The sequence below is a fragment of the Oncorhynchus gorbuscha genome, unplaced genomic scaffold (assembly GCF_021184085.1).
Source record: "Oncorhynchus gorbuscha isolate QuinsamMale2020 ecotype Even-year unplaced genomic scaffold, OgorEven_v1.0 Un_scaffold_3131, whole genome shotgun sequence".
NCBI lineage: Eukaryota > Metazoa > Chordata > Actinopteri > Salmoniformes > Salmonidae > Oncorhynchus > Oncorhynchus gorbuscha.
This window is the reverse complement of record NW_025747465.1, coordinates 7,966-31,062: the sequence shown is the minus strand read 5'-3', so window position 1 is coordinate 31,062 and position 23,097 is coordinate 7,966. Positions and strand designations below refer to the sequence as shown.

Here is a 23,097-nt window from a genome sequence, read left to right as displayed (position 1 = left end):
CAGTGTGCACAAAACATGAGACATCTGTGGCATTGCGGCACATTGTAGTGGCCTTTTATTGTCCCCAGAACAAGGTGCAGGAGGTTTCTTTTCAGTCACTTTGTATTGAGGCTCGGTTTTTCCTTTTCTCTTCATACCGTTTTTGATCTACGCATTTTGTTTAAATGTGTTAACTTTGATATTCAGCTGTATTATACTGATGTTTTGTATGTTCATGTCATTTATGTCAAAATTATTGCTCACAACAAAATGTACATTTGTATGCATTTTTCCTCTGCTCTACAATAAAACATATTTGAAACATTTTATACAGAACAGCATACAAACTCACCTGATCCATTGTGGAAGATATTGTTTCCTCAGAGTTTATTCACATGACAAATAAGTAAGTGGGCTACATTTACTTTGTTAGTCGCAGTTTAGATAAAGATTAGGGTTTGCTGGGAAATAATTCCAGGATTTCAAATCCGATGAGCTCAAATACCAGACCAATCAAACGTTGATTTGAGATAGTGACAAATAAGCGTCTAGTGTAGGCTAATCTTACTTCGGAAAGATCCTGGATAAGATTTTCCCGGATCTATAAATCAAGAACACGTTCAACAACAACAGCCCTTTCACTAAGAATCCTGTTATCTGCCATCGTCTACTTTTACCTGACAGCCACTTTTCTGAGAGTCCTGAGTGAATAATATATAATAATAATAATAATAATGCCATTTAGCAGACGCTTTTATGACTTACAGTCATGTGTGCATACATTCTACGTATGGGTGGTGTCGAACCCACTTTTACAAGCGCCATGCTCTACCAACTGAGCTACAGAAGGACGACAAAGCATGAAAAGTGCTTGACCTTGTATATTATTATGAGATGTATCCTTTATTCCAGTTTCACGAGTCGTTTCTTAATTCTTTAATAACAATAATTATATTTTGTAGAGCACATTTCCCACACTCAATGCACTTATATTAAAACAGATTATATATATATATATTTAAAGGGTCCTAAAAAATTAAGGTGATAAACTGACATTGTTGAGAAGATAATGGGTTAAATTTATTGATCAATTGAATACATGAATACATACCTACTATTGTTAAAACATTCTACATTATAACAATTGAATTGATAATGGGAGTACATGAAAGATAAAACTCTCAACACCCCCCCCCACCCCACTCACTCACCCAAACATCCCCCACTCCACACACACAGTTCACTATGACATGTTCTATGACATTGAAACAGGTCAGTATGATGTTGTTTAGCCCATAGAGCCGGTTTCCGAGACAACGCTTAATAATAGTTCAGAGCAGGCCAGCCCCAGAAGAGACCCTTCTTATCAACTGTAAGCCAGAATGTCCTCTGTGTCGTCTTCTCTGTGTTATTCTCCAACCCCATTGTCAGACCTCTGACAAGCAGAGCTTCTGTTGTCTTTACAGGTCTGTAGGTATAATATCTGATTGGAGGTTAGCTTTACAGTAATGCTATTGGTCAACAACTCAGATTTTGAATTCAAACAAGTCTGACATTATAAAAGGTCTTACATTCATTGCCTCTCTCTTTTTTGGTTCCTGAACTGCTGTGGTGAGATTACTCTCCCAATTTCTCTCTCTCTCCCATGAGCCATGGTTTCTTCGTCTCCCTCGTTCTCTCTCTGACCATGCCTAGAAGGATGTCTTGTAACACTAACTATAGTCTCTTGCATATTGCCATTAATCTTATGGAGCCAGATAATTAATTTAATGGGCTTTTTTTGCTGTCTTATTACGCGTAGCATGTAAGGTAGACATGCACATATGATAAATATAACCCCACTACACTAGCCCTAAACTAAAAAACATGCTCAATGGAGAATCTCTATTCAATTATTTTGTAAATGATACTCTGTGTCCGGGAAACCACCCCATAGTGTCCACGGTGTTGAGCAGTGTTTCTCAAACCTCTCCTTGGACACCCCCAGACGTTTGACAACTTTGTTGTATTCCTGAACTAGCTCACCTGGTTCACCTAGTCAAGGGCTTTAGGATTAGTTGACCAGTTGAATCAGGTGTATTAGTTCTGGAATAGATTAAAATACACGAAACGTCCCTGAGGAGAGGTTTGACAACCACTGGTGCAGAAAACAAGTCAATAAGGGGGTTTAGTAGCAGAAGGTGCTGTGTGTAGCGGGTAGCCAGTGTTCACATAGAACACTGGTGATGTGGTTTCAGAACTTGGTGTGGCTGAGGAGTCCGGCAGCTGAGTTTTAGACCATTTAGAACTTACAGAAGGTACCGGAACAGATGTCGGAGAGGAGAGAGTTGGAAGAGGATACATTCCTCCTTTGGCGTGGGCTTTCTGGTGACTTTTTAGGTGCCCCGACTGAGCGAAGCTCTTCTCGCATAGATTACAACCGTAGGGCTTCTCTCCCGTGTGTGTTCGTTGATGATTGGCCAGGGTGGCTGATTGAGTGAATCTTTCACTACACTGATCGCAGCCATACGGCTTGGCTCCTGTGTGTGTGCGCTGGTGGCTCGTCAGTTGCCCAGACTGAACAAAACTCTTCCCGCACAGATCACAGCTGTAGGGTTTCTCTCCGGTGTGTGTTTTGCGGTGGCTCGCCAGTGCTCCGGCCCGCGTGAAGCTCTTGCCACATTCATCACAGAGGTGAGGCTTCTCTCCAGTGTGAGTCCTCTGGTGGCGTCTCAGGTGGCTAGAGGTAATGAACCTCTTCTCACACTGATCGCAGGCGTAGGGCTTCTCTCCTGTGTGTGTCCTCTGGTGGATTGTCAGAGATCCCGACTGAGCGAACCTCTCCCCACACTGATCACAGCTGTAAGGCTTCTCCCCAGTATGAGTTCTCTGATGATTTGACAGGGTGCCGGATTCAGAGAAGCACTTGCCACACTGCTCGCAACAGTAAGGCTTCTCACCGGTGTGGGATCTTTGATGGGAGTTTAAGTGGGCCCAGTTAATGAAGCTCTTTCCACATTCGCAGATGAAAGGTTTCTCTCCGCTGTGGGTTTTCTGGTGGAGTCTCAGGGCGCTCGAGTGGGAGAAATTCTTCCCGCAGTCCGAGCAGTGGTAGGGCTTCTCTCCCGTGTGGACTCTCTGGTGGGATTTCAAGTGTGCCGACGTGACGAAACGTTTCGGACAATCCAAACAAGAGAATGGCAGCTCGCCGGTGTGCCTTCGCATGCGGTGTAGCTTCAGGGCGTTCGATTGGCCAAACCTCTTCCCACAGTCGGAGCAGCGGTAGGGCTTTTCACCGGTGTGCGTTCGCATGTGTGATATCAGATAAGATGAGCAGTAGAAACTGTTCTCGCACTGCGTACAGTGGTAAGGCTTCTCTCCGGTGTGCGTGTGCTGATGGACAGTCAAATGACTTTTGTGACTGAAGCTTTTGCCACAGTCTGAGCAGCAGTGGGGTTTTTTCACTGTGCGTTTCGGCTGGCGTTTTTTAACACTCTTCTCTGCTGCCTCAATCAAATCTTCTTCTTCCTCCTCCTCCTCCTCTTCTCCTCCTTTCACCGTTCCACTCAGCCCCGGTGTTTTCCTGCTTTCGAGTCCAAGTGAAGCACTACCCGGGGATTCTTGGAAGGGGGACAGGTGAGGGTTGTTCTGGTAACTATAAAGATTCCCTCCATCCTCTTTACGTTCTGCGTCGCAGCTTCCTTGTGCTCCGTCGTCCACCTGCGCTGACGCTGATTGTCTGGAGGCCACACCCCCAGCATCCTGTATCCTTTTGATGTCCTCTTTCAGTTGGAGTAACCATGACATTCCCCGATCCTCAGATTTCATTAAATCCTCATTTTCCCATGTTTCCTCCATGATTTTACGCCGTAGTGCTCGTTGATTCTTTCCTTTCATTTCGGATCCATCCTTGCCACCTATTCCACTGCATTCACAAAGGGAGCGTAAATTGTCCTCTGTTAAAGTCCATAAACTCTCTTCAATTTCATCCATCAACGTTTCTCTTTCACGATTCATATTGTTCTGCTCACGAGGTATCAGAAATGATGTTGTTGAACACCTGAAATTCGTTCGGTGCTCTCTAGTAAGCTACTCCGAGGTCTTTCACTCGTTCTCCTCTGTTCCTGAAGAATAAAATAAGTTGAAACTACTTTAATTACCATTAAATAAATACTTGGTCAAGGGCTCAACTGCAGGTGATTGTTAGACAAGATACCCCTTAGAAGTGTATTGATCTTATAGGTGTTCGGCTGTAGCTAAGCAATATAGCCTAGTAGCTCAACTACTGTACTCCATCTAGCCCTTCGAAAGGCCAGGCTGGTGGAATTATTGCTGTATTGCAAAACATGCCCCTATCCAATCCTCTCAGTTATAGCTACATAGCTAAGTGCATACGGAGCTGTGTGTTAATTCGGGATTCAGTGTAGGGTTCGAGCTAGATATCGGTTATAAACATTGGTAGCTAACCGGACCCATTGTCGGTAGTTATAGCTAGCTGGCTAACGTTAGCTGGATAGCTAGCCAGCCTAGCTAGCAATTATCTCTACGACTATATTGCGTGGCATTAAAATATTATCACCTTATTTTCGCTTTGTGGTTCTTCTGTGCGTCCAGATAAAGTTGTCTTGTTGCTCAAGTTTTTTCGTTTTACATTGTATATTTAGAGAAAAATACAGTTGCAGTCGTAGGGAATCAACGATAAGGCAGCAACTTCCTGTTTGTCTGCGCTCTCAGGCCAGAGCAATCGAATGTCGACGTAGATCTCCAGTCATAACATCCGCTAGGGAAGTCGAGGTGAGTAACAGCTCGCTGGCTAGTTAACTAATTTTGTTTTAACGGGCAATTAAATGTACGAAGCTATATTGAAAAGGTGCTCACCCAAGCTAGCACTATATACCAGAACGCTAGGTGGCTAATGCTACGAAAAGGACGGGTCAGTTTCGTCGAGAGCGAGCTCAGTTAGCTAATATTGTGTAGCATCACCACTATCCATCTTGTTTAGCGTCTCTTCTCTCCTGGTGTCTATGATAATACAATCACATGTAAACTAGAGTTTAACGGTCAAAAACCTGCATTTGTTACACAATTCATCTTTGAAGTGAGCCGATCTCTGTTTAAAGAGGAAGTCATCTGGTAAATAACTAGCACTAAGCAATGGCACAAGTTCTCATCAGGATGGAGCATGAGAATTCAAAGATCTGCTGCAACAATTTTTCGTTTTTTGTTCATTCTCAAATGCACAATAATGACCCCCAGCTTACAATTGCCTCATTTGTCTCCTCTCCCCTGTAACTATTCCCCAGGTCGTTGCTGTAAATGAGAATGTTTTCTCAGTTAACTTACCTGGTAAAATAAACAGATTTTTGTAGTATGCCTATAAGACAATGACCAAGGTTACTGACAATGTAAATTTGCTTTAAATCAACAAACAATACATCCTAATGTAATTTATCACCTGCCCCTAACAGTGAAATGCTTACTTACAGGGTCCTATAAAAATAGTAGTGACACAAGGATTGAATAACATTAACATGGCTATATACAGGGAGTACCAGTACCAAATTGATGTGCAGGGATACCATGTAAAATGACTAGGCATACAGATACATAATACTGAGCTGTAGCAGCAGCTTATGTGGTGAGTGTGTGTATAGTCGGTGAAAGAGTGTTAGTTCAAATAAATAAATAAAAAACAGTCAATGCAAGTAGTCCTTATTAGCAGCCTTGACAGTGTACACAGAAGACCGGTTCTAGGTGGAATAAGAGCATTGCTATAAAACAACTGATTTAAATGAATGCCATCACCAACCTACACCATCAAGGGGATGAACTCATGGCCAAACATTTATACCTGATGCCACGCCCTTAATTAACAATAAGGCACACCTGTGTTAACGGGCCATGAGCACATGCCTGTTAAACCAGGGTTTCACAAACTGGGTCCTGGGCGCCGCGGGTACAGGTTTTGGTTCTGCCCTAGCACAAATACTTGAATCAGTCTCGTATCATTGTGTGTATGTGTCACTGAACCCACAGATAACCATGGATCTACACTAGAATACACCATTACAAGCCCAAAAGGATTCAGAAATGGATTTTGGCGAGAACGCCGGGTCTGAGTCAGAATCAGACTACCTTCCTAGTCCCACTGCCCCAGAACCTGAACCCAATGTGACTGTGAAGGAAGAGGAAGAGGAGGGACATAGTGACATGGCTGACCCAGGTGAGTCCATGTTGCGTGATGTTGGCCCTAGACGCTGATCTTGGGTCAGTTTTTCATTTCTCACACCAATAAGAGAGGCTTGGGGGAGATTAGGCTAATCCTAGATCTGCACCTATGGGAGAGAGAGGTTAGTAGTGTAAAAAATATAAAGCAGTGAACAAAATGATTATGAATGGAATACTATGAAAAAAAAAGTTGGATCCGGGACTGATCAAAGATAACAGTAGAGGCAACTAGAGGTAAACCTAAGGCACTGCATCTCAGTGCTAGAGGCGTCACTACAGACACCCTGGTTCGAATCCAGGTTGTATCATAACTGGCCGTGATTGGGAGTCCCATAGGGCGGCGCACAATTGACCCAGCTTCGTCCGGGTTTGGCCGGTGTAGGCCATCATTGTACATAAGAATTGGTTCTTAACTGACTTGCCTAGTTAAATAAAAAATACAAATTATCAGAGCATTATGTTGACTTAGGGAGAATCCCAACTAGAGGTAGGCCTAACCAGAGCATTATGTTGACTTGGGGAGAACCTCAATGGCATTTCCTTGATTCCTCGCATCCTCTCTCCTTCTGAAAAATTATCGGATGTAAAGGTCAGAGGGGGGGGACCTCTGACCTCATCCAATGGGTTTTGAGAAAGAAGCAAGGAGAGAGGACAAGGAATCAAGCAAATTAAACTGAGATTCTCCCTGACTTATTCCCTTCAGTTCCTAGAGGAACACAGGGCCCCAACGGTGCATGTCCAGCATTACAGTATCAGCTGGCAATTAATTATATTGGTTTGGTTATTTATTTCAGACCACCTCTCAGGTCTCAGCGTGGCAGAAAGACCCATATTTAATATGATTATCAAAGAAGAGGAGGAGGAAGATGACGAAGCAGAGGAAGTTGAAATGGTTTACCCGGGTAAGTCCAGAGGCCTGTTCAGAGGATGTAAGTTCAAATCAGGTAGAAATCTATGGTGTCAAACAGAAATGATTGCCTGTCAGATTGAATAAGCAGGGCTATTCAACTCTTACCCTACGAGGTCCAGAGCCTGCTGGTCTTCTGTTCTACCGGATCGTTCAGCAGCCCTGGTTAGAGGTGAAAAATGAAAACAAGCAGTGGAACTGGCTTCGAGGTCCAGAGTTGACCTTGAGGGGGAATAGGGAATCACGTCAGCTCCTTTCATTCCATTTCTATCTGCAACGTTCAGATTGTTTCATGTCACTGAATCCATCCGTTGTAGGTGGGCCTGTGAGATGTCGCGAGGAAGTTAGTGTCATAAAAATGTTGATATCACAACATCATGATCTGTCTGATACAGTGTGATTTGTGACAAAGGAAGGAAGGGTTGCTAGGATACACAATAGTAGGTGTTTGTAGATAGGTGCTCTTTGGTAGAGCGGTTAGATAGGTGCTCTTTAGCAGAGCGGTTAGATAGGTGCTCTTTAGCAGAGCGGTTAGATAGGTGCTCTTTGGCAGAGCGGTTAGATAGGTGCTCTTTGGCAGATAGGTGCTCTTTGGCAGAGCGGTTAGATAGGTGCTCTTTGGCAGAGCGGTTAGATAGGTGCTCTTTGGCAGAGCGGTTAGATAGGTGCTCTTTGGCAGAGCGGTTAGATAGGTGCTCTTTGGCAGAGCGGTTAGATAGGTGCTCTTTGGCAGAGCGGTTAGATAGGTGCTCTTTGGCAGAGCGGTTAGATAGGTGCTCTTTGGCAGAGCGGTTAGATAGGTGCTCTTTGGCAGAGCGGTTAGATAGGTGCTCTTTGGCAGAGCGGTTAGATAGGTCATCAAAGAAACAAGGACCAAGACACTCTTCATATCATTAAAATGCATTTATTGTTATGGCATGTTCAATAGAACAAAAGATTTGTATATTTATATTTTCCATACAATGTTCGTTGAAATACAAACGGCAAGGTGCTGTCTGCAATTAATAATAAAAAACTGGTGGTAGGTTAAGAGTGTTGATCTAGGACCAGGTGCCTCTGGTCCACATAATCATATTCATTATGATCTAAAAGGCAAAAATGATCCTAGATCAGCGCTGGTACACTGAGACGCTTTGTGAATGCGGTCGCTGGTCTGTGATTATCAGGCTGTTTGATGGATTTGGTTTTGGGCTGGAATCCTAACTGGATACTTGGCCATTTAACTAAAACTAGCTTGTAAATTATCAAGCTTAGTTCCTTGAGCGAATTAATCTGCAGAAAAACTGGTGAAGACACAGAACGAGAGATTTGCTCTTCAGAAAAAGAGAGAAACTCCTGTGCAGAGCAGTGCGTCTAGATCTAGGTGCTAATTTTGGCGGAAACAACTGGTATTCTAAATCAATTCTAAAACCACACAGTAAAACAAGACAGACATGTCTCTACCCTCTGTTCTAGTGTGGGATTGTCACATCTTTTGAGAGAGATTTGCTCTGTCTCATTGTTAACCATGGCACTTTGACATAAACATTTTTGGCTTGTATTGTTTATTCTGGTTTATTCTTTAGCCAGTTATGTGAATTTAGAACAAAGTCTTATTTACAATGACTGTCTGTGTGTTTGTCTGTAACTGGAACGTAATACCCCCCTCTAGTGATGTCACAATGCCAGAATTTTGTATCACGATACTCAATACGGAAATGATACTCGATACCGAAACCACAGCAAAACATTTAACAATATGTTTAACCGTTATTCGAAATTGAATTTATTTATTTTAAAAAACAAAGCACCATGTTTAATAACAGAAGAATCTTTAATTTTCCTTCTGCAAAACCATATGAGACTCAGAGCATACTAAATTATTGTACAATTAAATCTAAACTGTTTTAAAATGTAATTTCATACATATCAGGGTTATTTTGCTCATCTATGGTCATAATATTGGGTCAAATGACATTAATCAGCTAAATAATTGTACGTAATAGTTTAGTTCCAAAACAATATATAAAAACCCTTTGACGCTCTTGTCTTGTCCACACACTGGTCCACACAGAAATAGAATGGATTCTATGGTCCACACAGAAATAGAATGGATTCTATGGTCCACACAGAAATAGAATGGATTCTATGGTCCACACAGAAATAGAATGGATTCTATGGTCCACACAGAAATAGAATGGATTCTATGGTCCTCACAGAAATAGAATGGATTCTATGGTCCACACAGAAATAGAATGGATTCTATGGTCCACACAGAAATAGAATGGATTCTATGGTCCACACAGAAATAGAATGGATTCTATGGTCCACAAATAGAATGGATTCTACAGAAATAGAATGGATTCTATGGTCCACACAGAAATAGAATGGATTCTATGGTCCACACAGAAATAGAATGGATTCTATGGTCCACACAGAAATAGAATGGATTCTATGGTTCAGAAATAGAATGGATTCTATGGTCCACACAGAAATAGAATGGATTCTATGGTCCACACAGAAATAGAATGGATTCCACACAGAAATAGAATGGATTCTATGGTCAGAAATAGAATGGATTCTATGGTCCACACAGAAATAGAATGGATTCTATGGTCCACACAGAAATAGAATGGATTCTATGGTCCACACAGAAATAGAATGGATTCTATGGTCCACACAGAAATAGAATGGATTCTATGGTCCACACAGAAATAGAATGGATTCTATGGTCCACACAGAAATAGAAATAGAATGGATTCTATGGTCCACACAGAAATAGAATGGATTCTATGGTCCACACAGAAATAGAATGGATTCTATGGTCCACAGAAATAGAATGGATTCTATGGTCCACACAGAAATAGAATGGATTCTATGGTCCACACAGAAATAGAATGGATTCTATGGTCCACACAGAAATAGAATGGATTCTATGGTCCACACAGAAATAGAATGGATTCTATGGTCCACACAGAAATAGAATGGATTCTATGGTCCACACAGAAATAGAATGGATTCTATGGTCCACACAGAAATAGAATGGATTCTATGGTCCACACAGAAATAGAATGGAATGGTCCACACAGAAATAGAATGGATTCTATGGTCCACACAGAAATAGAATGGATTCTATGGTCCACACAGAAATAGAATGGATTCTATGGTCCACACAGAAATAGAATGGATTCTATGGTCCACACAGAAATAGAATGGATTCTATGGTCCACACAGAAATAGAATGGATTCTATGGTCCACACAGAAATAGAAAATCCACACAGAAATAGAATGGATTCTATGGTCCACACAGAAATAGAATGGATTCTATGGTCCACACAGAAATAGAATGGATTCTATGGTCACACAGAAATAGAATGGATTCTATGGTCCACACAGAAATAGAATGGAATAGAATGGATTCTATGGTCCACACAGAAATAGAATGGATTCTATGGTCCACACAGAAATAGAATGGATTCTATGGTCAGAAATAGAATGGATTCTATGGTCCACACAGAAATAGAAAATAGAAAATGGATTCTATGGTCCACACAGAAATAGAATGGATTCATGGTCCACACAGAAATAGAATGGATTCACACACCGTAGAAATAGAATGGATTCTATGGTCCACACACCGTAGAAATAGAATGGATTCTATGGTCCACACACCGTAGAAATAGAATGGATTCTATGGTCCACACACCGTAGAAATAGAATGGATTCTATGGTCCACACACCGTAGAAATAGAATGGATTCTATGGTCCACACACCGTAGAAATAGAATGGATTCTATGGTCCACACACCGTAGAAATAGAATGGATTCTATGGTCCACACACCGTAGAAATAGAATGGATTCTATGGTCCACACACCGTAGAAATAGAATGGATTCTATGGTCCACACACCGTAGAAATAGAATGGATTCTATGGTCCACACACCGTAGAAATAGAATGGATTCTATGGTCCACACACCGTAGAAATAGAATGGATTCTATGGTCCACACACCGTAGAAATAGAATGGATTCTATGGTCCACACACCGTAGAAATAGAATGGATTCTATGGTCCACACACCGTAGAAATAGAATGGATTCTATGGTCCACACACCGTAGAAATAGAATGGATTCTATGGTCCACACACCGTAGAAATAGAATGGATTCTATGGTCCACACACCGTAGAAATAGAATGGATTCTATGGTCCACACACCGTAGAAATAGAATGGATTCTATGGTCCAAATAGAAATAGAATGGATTCTATGGTCCACACACCGTAGAAATAGAATGGATTCTATGGTCCACACACCGTAGAAATAGAATGGATTCTATGGTCCACACAGAAATAGAATGGATTCTATGGTCCTCACAGCATACTACGATTCCCAGAATGAATTTCACCTCCCATGGTGCAATGCTCTGCCAAGGGCTGCTGGCTGGCTAGCAACACGACTAGCAGGCCCAGACGAGCTAGCTATGTAGCTAGTTGAAATATATAGCTGTCATAGCTTAAGTTATGAGTGCATTGGTGGGTGATATAATATACTAGCTTTAACAATATAATACTGACAAAAGCACATACAATGCCTTCAGAAAGTATTCAGACCCCTTGACTTTTTCCAAATTTTGTTAGGTTACAGCCTTATTCTAAAATGTATGAAACTGTTTTCCCCTCATCAATCAACACACAACACCTCATAATGACAAAGCAAAAACAGTTAACCTGTTAAGTCGACCCTCTACTTTTTCGAACATTCTGTTAAAAATCGCGCAACATTTCAGCGCCCTGCTACTCATGCCAGGAATATAGTATATGCATATTATTAGTATGTGTGGATAGCAAACACTCTGACGTTTCTAAAACTGGTTAAATCACGGCTGTGACTTTAACAGAGCGTGAGTTTCATCGAATAGCGCAGGAAAACCTGATCACTGAAAATGGAAATAAATATCCTTGCGCTTACTTCCAGGAATTGTTCAAAGTGAACCGAATTACATGAGACCGAGGTTTCAGCGCCTACAGCTACCACACGTTGTCTAGAGTCTTGTCATTTGATTCGCAATTGATTCTTGGTCTAACCGGTTCAAGGGAACTCCTTCCCTCCGTTCTCCGACCGGATGTTTTGGTCGAGTTCTCTCGGCCATGTTTTTTTCCAAACGACACCTATAGAAGTTACATTGCCTCCTGATGAATTTTATCGCTTATTAACGTGTACTAATACCTAAAGTTGCATTACAAAAGTATTTCGAAGTGTTTTGTGAAAGTTTATCGTCGACTTTTTGAATTTAAAAAAATGACGTTACGTTATGAAACGCTCTTTTTTTTCCCATTTATCACACAGTCTACATAGAACGATATCTAGGCTATATATGGACCGATTTAATTGAAAAAAAGACCCAATAGTGATTATGGGACATCTAGGAGTGCCAACAAAGAAGATGGTCAAAGGTAATGAATGTTTTATATTTTATTGTGCGGTTTGTGTAGCGCCGAATATGCTAATTATTTTGTTATTTTGTTATTGTTATATGTATTTTGTTTATTATTTAGCATTTAGCGTAGCGCATTTGCATTTCCAGAACTCTAGATGGGATGCCTGCATTTGAGCAGTTTCTCTCATTCTTCTTTGCAGATCTTCTCAAGCTCTCAGGTTGGATAGGGAGCATTGCTGCACAGCTATTTTCAGGTTTCTCCAGAGTTGTTCGATCGGTTTTCAAGTCCGGACTCTGGGCAATTCAAGGACATTTAGAGACTTGTCCCGAAGCCACTCCTCTGTTGTCTTGGCTGTGTGCTTAGGGTCATTGTCCTCAGTTTGAGGTCCTGAGCACTCTGGAGCAGGTTTTCATTAACCTGTCTAGGACTGGGGAACCCCGTTCTGCTAGCGGAACCCCTCGCCAACAGCCAATGAAATTGCAGGGCGACAAATACAAATCAACAGAAATCTCATAAATCTAATTTCTCAAACATACAAGTATTGAACACCATTTTAAAGATAAAATTCTCGTTAATCCAGCCACAGTGTCTGATTTAAAAAATGCTTTAAAGCGAAAGCTCCACAAATGATTGTTAGGTCACCACCAAGCCACAGAAAAACCCAGCCATTTTTCCAGCCAAAGAGAGGAGTCACAAAAAGCACAAATAGAGATAAAAATTAATCAATAACCTTTGATGATCTTCATCAGATGACACTCATAGGATTTCACGTTACATTATTGTGTAGGTTTTGTTCGATAAAGTGCATATTTATATCAAACAATCTAATTTTACATTGGCGCGTTACGTTCAGTAGTTCTAAAACATGCGGTGATTGTGCAGAGAGCCACATGAATTCACAGAAATACTCATTATAAATGTTGATGAAAATTCAAGTGTTATGCATGGAACTTTAGATACACTTCTCCTTAATGCAACCGCTGTGTCAGATTTCAAAAGAACTTTCCGGAAAAAGTAACCAAACCAGCCAAAAGAAATATCCGCCATGTTGCGCAGTCAACATTAGTCAAAAATAGCATTATAAATATTCACTTATCTTTGATGATCTTCATCAGAATGCACTCCCAGGAATCGCAGTTCCACAATAAATTTTTGTTTTGTTCGATAATGTCCATCATTTATGTCCAAATAGCTTCTTTTGTTAGAGCGTTTGGTAAACAAATCCAAACGACCGTTCAGGTCCAGTCGGACAAAAGTTCAAAAAGTTATATTACAGGTCGAAGAAACTTGTCAAACTAAGGACAAGTAAGGATGTTTTTATCATCATAAATGTTCAATAATGTTCCAACCGGAGAATTCCATTGTCTGTCGAAAAGCAATGGAATGAGAGATAACTCTCATGTGACTGAGAACGAGGTTGCTGCCAGACCCCTTAGTCAAACAACTCTCATCCGGCCCCCCTTCCCTGTAGAAACCTGAAACAACGTTCTAAAGACGGTTGACATCTAGTGGAAGCATTAGGAAGTGCAAAATAACCCATATCCCACTGTGTATTCGATAGGGGCTGAGATCAAATACTACAAACCTCAGATTTTCCACTTCCTGTTTGGATTTTTTTCTCAGGTTTTTGCCTGCCATATGAGTTCTGTTATACTCACATACATCATTCAAACAGTTTTAGAAACTTCAGTGTTTTCTATCCAATATGAATAATAATATGCATATATTAGCATCTAGGACAGAGTAGGAGGCAGTTTACTCTGGGCACGCTATTCATCCAAAAGTGAAAATGCTGCCCCCTATTCCAAAGAATTTAAGGATCTCTCTGTACTTAGCACCATTCATCTTTACATCTATCCTGACTAGTCTCCCAGTCTCTGCCACTGAAAAACATCCCCATAGCATGATGCTGCCACCACCATGCTTCACCGTAGGGATGGTGCCAGGTTTCCTCCAGACGTGATGCTTGGCATTCAGGTCAGAGAGTTTAATCTTGGTTTCATCAGAACAGAGAATCTTGTTTCTCATGGTCTGAGAGTCTTTGTGCCTTTTGGCAAACTCCAAGCGAGCTGTCATGTGCCTTTTACTGAGGAGTGGCTTCCGTCTGGCCACTCTACTATAAAGGCCTGATTGGTGGAGTGCTGCAGAGATAGTTTTCATCTGGAAGGTTCCCCCATCTCCACAGAGGAACTAGAATTCTGTCAGAGTGGCCCCTCTCCCCCGATTGCTCAGTTTGTTCGGGCGGCCAGCTCTAGGAAGAGTCTTGGTGGGTCCAAACTTCTTCCATTTAAGAATGATGGAGGCCAATGTGTTCTTGGGGACATTTATTTCTGCAGACATTTTTTGGTACCCTTCCCCAGATCTGTGCCTCGACACAATCCTGTCTCGGAGCTCTACGGACAATTCCGTTGACCTCATGGTTTGGTTTTTGCTCTGACATGCACTGTCAACTGTGGGACATTATATAGACAGGTGTGTGCCTTTCCAAATCATTTCCAATCAATTGAATTTACCACAGGTGGACTCCAATCAAGTTGTAGAAACATCTCAAGGATGATCAATGGAAACAGGATGCACCTGAGCTCAATTTCGAGTCTCATAGCAAAGGGTCTGAATACTTATGTAAATTATGTATCTGTTTTTTATTTTTAATAAATTTGCAAAAATGTATAAAACTCTGTTTTTGCTTTGTCACTATGGGGCATTGTGTGTAGATTGCTGAGGTTTTTATTTATTTAATCAATTTTAGGATAAGGCTGTAACATAACAAAATGTGGAAAAAGTCAAGGGGTCTTGTTGCTACATTTGATGTATTGTCTGTGCCCAATAATGTTTGTACCATGTTTTGTGCTGCTACCACATTGTGTTGTTGTTGTGTTGCTGCCATGCTGTGTTGTTGTCTTAGGTCTCTCTTTTTGTAGTGTTCTGGTGTCATGTGTGTTTTGTCCTATATATATATATATATTTACTCCCAGCTTAGGTCCCAGCAGGAGTCCTTTTGGTAGGCTGTTTATGTAAATAAAAATTTGTTCTAACCTGACTTGCCTACTTAAATAAAGGTAAAATTAGAATAAATAAATATTGATGACTTGAATGTACCCCCCCCAAAACATCCACTGGCACTCAGCCAACCAAGGAAGGTGAATATAATGTACCTGTTACACCTGACCCGTGTTACATTTAGTCCCGGTCTTATCTATGGATTCAAATCCATTGGCGAGCGCTAACGTGCATAAACCATACCACTGCTAAAAACCATCGTTCTAAAAATGGTCCATTTTAGGCCTACTAATTTCTTGGCCTTGAGCAATTGTAGCCTAGTAACACTAGAAAGCTCAGTGATTCTCCTCTTAACAGTGGCCATCAAAACTGCTTTGAAACGTGTTTTCCCGTGACTGCATTAATAATGTTCTACACTAACCACGTTTCCCATACACATGTTTAATACGCGTAAAGTCATATTCATGCGGTATGAAAGTCAGTCACGACCGGTCTGATGGAAACTGGAAGTTTTGGTACATTTTTACTAATGCAGACAGATCATTTGTTCGTTCGACATGGTGGGATCTTTTTGTGTCGGTAAAGTTAATTATGCGAGAAATGGTAGTGGAAACGCCTTTTATGCGGAAATATTTATATAACCATCATATCGATTGTAAACTTGGAGTCACGTGATGATATTGTGTGTGATCCTCTCACTATGACTCGGGAAACCATGCACTTTATTAGGCTAGGTAAGTTAGGAACAGGGTGGTGAAAGTGCACGGTGATGAGCTTGATGCTCCTTTCCAATAAATATAGAGGGTCTTATACTGGTGAATACTTGACTGCCGTTTGAAAAATACAAATATTCTAGCTCTTATCCATAATCATTTGTTATTGTAGACTACCCTACTCACACAGTTTATCCGCACTGTATCTAGCTGTTGGCTAGAGCGCACATACCAGAGTAGACACATTTGCTATTTAACGCAACAGTTTTTGATTTTATCTACATTTTCTCTCTTAAACAAGTGGATTATTTACAGTGCCCTCCACTAATATTGGCACTCTGGGTAAATATGAGCAAAAGGGGCTTTGAGAAACATTTATTTGCTGTTTATCCTCTTGGACTTTCATTCAAAATATTCACAAAAATCAAACCTTTAATTGAAGTAAAATAATAAAAATTCTAATGTGAAATGAATATTTTGCTCTGAAACGTGTGGCCACAATTATTGGCCCCTTGAGATTCTTATGAGTAAAATCTAACTGACATATATTCCCATCCATATGCTACATTTAAGTTCACCTGGGTGATTAGGAACACTTAAGTGGTAAGCCACGACTTCCTGTTTCACTGGGGTATAAATATGAGGTGACACACAGGCCAAGTTCCCATAGTCATCCACCACTATGTGAAAGATCAGAGAATACAGTAATGATGTGCGACAAAAGGTTGTCATGCTGAACAAATCAGGAAATGGCTATTAGAAAATAGGTCAACGGTTGAAAATGCCCATTTCCACTATCAGGACGATAATTAAGAAGTTTAAAGCAACTGGAGATGTTAACTAATCGGCCTGGAAGAGGACGTGTTTCTATATTGACCCCACACACAGGGAGGAGGATGGTTTGAGTGGCCCGAAAATGTCCAAGTATCACAGCTGGAGAAATGTAGACGTTAGTTGGGTCTTGGGGTCAGAAAGTCTCCAAAACTACGATCAGACACCACCTACATAACCACAAGTTGTTTGGGAGAGTTGCCATAAAAAAAAGCCTTTGCTGTCATCAAACAACAAACTCAAGCACCTACTATTTGCCAAAGTTACTGGAACTTTCAATGGGACTGAGTTCTATGGTCAGATGAGACCAAAATAGAGCTTTTTGGAAACAAACACCAGATGTGGGTTTTGGCGTAGACAGAAAGATGTCCATTCAGAAAAGTACCTCATCCCCACTGTGAAGTATGTTGTGGGCTGTTTTTCTTCCAAAGGCCCAGGACAACTTGTTAGGATACATGATATCATGGACTCCATGTACCAGCGGATATTAGATCAAAACCTAACTGCCTCTGCTAGGAAGCTTAAACTGGGCCGTGGTTGGATCGTCCAGCAGGACAGTGATCCAAAGCTCAACTCAAAATCAACACATTGTTCACTGACTCAGAATCAAGGTCTTACCATGGCCATCCCAGTCTCCTGACCTAAACCCAATAGAAAACCTGAGGGATGAGCTAAAGAGGAGAGTCCACGAGCGTGGACCTCGACTCTGAAGGATCTGGAGATATTCTAAATGGAGGAATGGTCTCAGATCCCTTGCCATGTGTTCTTAAACCTTATTACGCATTCGAGGAGAAGACTCAGAGCTGTTATCTTTGCACAGGGAGGTTGCACAAAGTATTGATTGAAATGGTGGCAATAATTGTGGCACACATATTTGAGAATATTTGTTTGATGATAAGAATTGTATTTTTTCTTTCAATTATTTTACATTAAAAGGTTATATTTTTGTGAGTATTTTGATTGAAAGACCAAGAGGATAAACAATAAAAACATTTTCACAGACCGTTTTTCTCATATTTACCAAGGGTGCCAATATTAGTGGAGGACACTGCATATCAAGCCTTTCCTACTTGTATTTTTGTATTTTTTTTTACAATTATAGATCTAACATTGGAATATATCTACAACTTTTTTAAACATGTAAAAAAATTATAACAACTTACCACAAAATCGTTTTTGTTTAAATATCTAAAAGTTGTGATGACAGAGGGCATTTTTTGTTGAGCAAGAGCAGTGGGAACATAATTTGGTGACATCTTAATGGTCTTAATGTGAATTACAGGGGGCGGGGGCCAGTTACCCCAGGTGGCCAGTTGTCCCCTGGTACCCAAGGGTCTCCGCTCCAACTGGCTCTCATTTGGATCATAGGTGGGACCCAGCCCAATTCAACCCTGGGTCATTTTGGAACTAAACCTCCCTTGCACTGTGCTGTTTTGTAACACCTTTTGCTTAGATGTTTTGTTGAGCTGGTCCTCATCTGTTCTGTAAACAAAGTATTCCCATAGTTTGAGTCCGGTGGCAGTTTTGTCAACAAGTTGTGGGCGTGGAGATACCGGTTTGATGTTTTTGTTAGAAGAAGCCATGCTGTTGGCATTCTCTCTCCGTGAGAAGATTCAGACAAATTACTAGACTCAACCCTCTCAATCAGTACACACGTGAGACACATGGCAGAAGTAGCGAAAGGTCCAAAATTCTAGTACCGAACCATTTTTCATATAGTACAGAAGTTTCTGTACACCATTACCCCCTAACATTAATAATTTGTGCATAGCCCCTCAGGAACAATAAAGTAATAATCTGTGCATAGCCGTGATTGAGTGTCAAAACTCCCGGGACCTCACATGTATGACTCCTCACTGGAGACCAGGGTTTAATCCCCTACAACTGTTCTCCCCACTGGAGACCAGGGTTTAATCCCCTTTCACTGTTCTCCCCACTGGAGACCAGGGTTTAATCCCCTTTCACTGTTCTCCCCAATGGAGACCAGGTGTTTAATCTTTCACTGTTCTCCCCAATGGAGACCGGGTTGTCCCTTTCACTGTTCTCCCCAATGGAGACCAGGGTTTAACTCTCCCCAACGGAGACCAGGGTTTCACTGTTCTCCCACTGGAGACCAGGGTTTAATCCCCTGGAGACTAGGGTTTAATCCCCTTTCACTGTTCTCCCCACTGGAGACCAGGGTTTAATCCTTCACTGTTCTCCCCAATGGAGACCAGGGTTGAACCCCTTTCACTGTTCTCCCCAATGGAGACCAGGGTTTAATCCCCTTTCACTGTTCTCCCCACTGGAGACCAGGGTTTAATCCCCTTTCCCCTTTCACTGTTCACTGTTCTCCCCAATGGAGACCAGGGTTGAATCCCCCCTTTCACTGTTTCTCCCCACTGGAGACCAGGGTTTAATCCCCACCCGCGACAATCCTTTCTCCGTGTTCTCCCCAGGTGCTTGTCTGTCTCCTCTTGCTGAACGGTCTTCAATAAAAATGAAGTATTAATCTATTTGTCTGTGTTATTCTATCTGTATAGGAGACAGGATAAAGTTGGACCCAGACTATCTTCCAGAAGTGACCGTGGCAACAGGGCAACCACAACATCAGAAGAAGAAGGCTGCAAAGAAGCTTCATCCATGTCCTGACTGTGGGAAGACATTTGACAGACCATCACACCTAGAGAGACATGAGAATACCCACACCAGAATCAAGAAGCTGGCCCCCGACTACACTTGTTCTTACTGTGGGAAGATCTTCGCTAAACCGTCAAAGTTGGCTCGGCATGAGCGAGGACATACTGGAGAGAAACCGTACTCTTGCTGCAAGTGCGGGAAGTGCTTCGCTGAGCCGGGGCACAGGAAGAGCCACGAGTTGACGCACAATGAAGAAAGACCGTACACCTGTGCCGACTGCGGGATAGGCTTCTTCAACCAGTCCAAGCTGCAACGGCACCAACGCACACACACGGGTGAGAAACCGTACTGCTGCACCGAATGTGGGAAGACTTTTGCTAGGTCAGGAGGCCTAAAGACTCACTGGCTAAGCCACACTGGAGAGAGACCATACCTCTGCTCCGACTGTGGGAAAAGCTTCTTCAGCTCTGGGGACCTGAAAGTCCACCACTTGACCCATACCGGAGAGAAACCACACTGCTGCTCCGTGTGCGGGAAGGGTTTCGCTCAGAGGGGGAATATGCGGGCTCATGAACGGTCTCACTCGGGGGAAAGGCCTTACAGCTGTGCCGACTGCGGGGCCAACTTCGCCCATTCTAACTATTTAAAGATACACCGGCGCATTCACACGGGCGAGAGACCCTTCCCATGCCCTGTCTGCGGCAAGAGGTTTATTCTATCTGGGCACCTCGGAAGACACCAGAAAACACACATACCCAAAAACAACACTTAGGAGAACACACATATCCAAACACACACGGGACACACTCATGAGCTTACTGAAGTATATTTTATTTGAATATAATCATGAACAACAATGAAACGGATGAAGAACAAAAAATAAAAGACATGGTAAAAGTCCTGAGAGAGCGAGGGTAAGGGATGCTGCCCCGTGAAGCTCCGCCCTCAACACTTCTCTCTCCAATCTGTGTCCCAAATGACACCCTGTTTCCTGTATGGTGCACTACCTGGTCAAAGGTCAAACCTATATAGAGCAGAGGGTGCCCATTGTCCTGTTCCACTGTTTGAATCTAAACATTGTATAGAATTTATTTGGCAGGTTGTTGTTGTGTGTGTGTGTGTATATATATATATATATATAGATATATATATATGTGTGTCTTTGTCCTGTCTTTTTTGTTGGTTTTCATAATGTGAGAGCTCTGGTGAGTAAGGTTTCTAATTGTAGTTAGTTACCTCTCTTACCTGACTTTTTCCACATTTTGTTACGTTACAGCCTTATTCTAAAATGTATTAAATTGCCCCCCCCCTCAATCTATACACAATAACCCATAATGACAAAGCAAAAAGGCCTGTCTCACAGTCTCTGCTGCTGAAAAACATCCCCACAGCTTGATGCTGCCACCACCATGCTTCACGGTAGAAATGGTGCCAGGTTTCCTCCAGATGTGACACTTGGTTTCATCAGACCAGATAACCTTGTTTTTCATGGTCTGAGAGTCCTTTAGGTGCCTTTTGGCAAACTCCAAGTGGGCTGTCATGTAGCTTTAACTGAGGAGTGGCTTCTGTCTGGCCACTAACATACTGGTCTAGTGCTGCAGAGATAGTTGTCCTTCTGGATGGTTCTGCACAGAACTTTGGAGCTCTGTCAGAGTGATCATTGGGTTCTTGGTCACTTCCCTGACCAAAGCCCCTCTCCCCTTCAGTTTGCCTGGGGCGGCCAGCTCAAGGAAGAGTCTTGGTGGTTCCAAACTTCTTCCATTTAAGAATGACGGAGGCCACTGTGTTCTTGGGGACCTTCAATGCTGCAGAATGACGGAGGCCACTGTGTTCTTGGGGACATTCAATGCTGCTGAAATGTTTTGGTGCCCTTCCCCAGATCTGTGCCTCGACACAATCCTGTCTCGGAGCTCAATGTACAATTCCTAAAACCTCATGGTTTGGTTTTTGCTCTGAAATGCATTATCAACTGTGGGACATCATATAGACAGGTGTGTGCCTTTCCAAATCATGTCCAATCATTTGAGTTTACCACAGGTGGACTCCAATCAAGTTGTAGAAACATCTCAAGGATGATCAATGGAAACAGAATTTACCTGTGCTCAATTTCAAGTCTCATAGCAAAGGGTCTGAATAAGGTATTTCAATTACTTTTTTTTTCAGATTTTGCAAAAATGTATAAACACTGTGTTTGCTCTGTCATTATGGGGTATTGTGTGTAGTAGATTGGTGAGGGAAAACATGACATTTACTCCATTTTAGAATAAGGCTGTAATGTAACAGAATCTGTATAAAGGGAAAGGGTCTGAATACTTTCTGAATGCACCGTATATTCTGAAAGTAACACATTGCTACCTATAGTTATTGTTACTCAAATACAAAATGTAATTAGTTATGATACCTTGTTACTGAGTCAAGTAATAATATTATTGTACCACATTATGTTACTGACAAGTTAACCCACGATCCTGGTGAAATGGACGTCAATATGCCTGAATAAAATGTTTCCAAGAGGAGCTGGCTGTCTGGCTGTTTAAATTGCGACAATGGAAGTTTGGTTTAGAAAGAATTGATTTGTGCAGATGGAAAGTGAATGGATTTCTGGAGGAATAAGACAATAGAATTCAAATGTGACCCTGGTCGTAATTCATATTCTTTAGCACATTTTCATATTAGAATATAAAAAAAATGCTTCATGAAGAGGGGAAATAAAATAGTCTGTCAAGATTAGTCAGATACATAATTGACCGGCTTGGCAACAAACACCATTATGAGATCAGGGTCTGTGTCCACAAGACATCTCAGAAAAGGTCCTAGGAATCCTGTTAAAACCTGTTAAGACTATTAAAACTCCCAGCTCAGAGGACGTTTTAGGATGATGTTAGAACACTGCCCAGACAAACTGAGCCCAGAGTAAAATCAACTCATACATTTCTGCATATTGCGTCTTTAACATAAACCCTAGATGCTTTAAATTGCCCAATTTGTAGGCATAATTTTTTTTTTTATAATGCCCAATTGATTGTGCTCCAAAGGGATTACTTTTAACATGATAAATTAATGTTTGTTATAAAGAGTTTAATTACATGTTTAATTAGCCTTGTTATGAAACATGTTTAATTAGCCTAGTGGTTAAAGGGTTTAATTAGCCTAGTGGTTATAGCCTAGTGGTTATAAAGAGAAACATGTTTAATTAGCCTAGTGGTTATAAAGAGAAACATGTTTAATTAGCCTAGTGGTTATAAAGAGAAACATTCAATTAAGTGGTTATAAAGAGAAACATGTTTAATTAGCCTAGTGGTTATAAAAAGAAACATGTTTAATTAGCCTAATGGTTATAAAGAGAAACATGTTTAATTAGCCTAGTGGTTATAAAGAGAAACATGTTTAATTAGCCTAGTGGTTATAAAGAGAAACATGTTT

At 41.5% G+C, this 23,097-nt stretch overlaps 2 protein-coding genes across 2 annotated transcripts; one reads left to right on the top strand and one right to left on the bottom strand.

Moving 5' to 3' along the window:
- Window positions 1–871: 871 nt before the first annotated feature.
- On the bottom strand, window positions 872–4,699 carry LOC124027354 (zinc finger protein 883-like). The gene is made up of 2 exons (XM_046339801.1): window positions 4,538–4,699; window positions 872–4,082 (listed from the first exon to the last, which is right to left on the bottom strand). Exon 2 carries the CDS (start codon window positions 3,973–3,975, stop codon window positions 2,134–2,136), a length of 1,842 nt encoding a protein of 613 aa, XP_046195757.1. The 5' UTR covers window positions 3,976–4,082; window positions 4,538–4,699; the 3' UTR covers window positions 872–2,133.
- On the top strand, window positions 4,694–20,475 carry LOC124027355 (gastrula zinc finger protein XlCGF17.1-like). The gene is made up of 4 exons (XM_046339802.1): window positions 4,694–4,752; window positions 5,995–6,181; window positions 6,981–7,088; window positions 19,578–20,475. The coding sequence occupies exons 2-4, from the start codon at window positions 6,049–6,051 to the stop codon at window positions 20,444–20,446; spliced, it is 1,110 nt and encodes a 369-aa protein (XP_046195758.1). The 5' UTR covers window positions 4,694–4,752; window positions 5,995–6,048; the 3' UTR covers window positions 20,447–20,475.
- Window positions 20,476–23,097: the final 2,622 nt, after the last annotated feature.

Excerpts from the sequence above, each read along its gene's own strand:
- LOC124027354 (XM_046339801.1), bottom strand. The coding sequence starts at position 3,975 with ATGAATCGTGAAAGAGAAACGTTGATGGATGAAATTGAAGAGAGTTTA.
- LOC124027355 (XM_046339802.1), top strand. The coding sequence starts at position 6,049 with ATGGATTTTGGCGAGAACGCCGGGTCTGAGTCAGAATCAGACTACCTT. Across the intron at positions 6,182-6,980 it reads TAGTGACATGGCTGACCCAG|ACCACCTCTCAGGTCTCAGC; the intron begins GTGAGTCCATGT and ends TATTTATTTCAG. Across the intron at positions 7,089-19,577 it reads AGTTGAAATGGTTTACCCGG|GAGACAGGATAAAGTTGGAC; the intron begins GTAAGTCCAGAG and ends CTATCTGTATAG.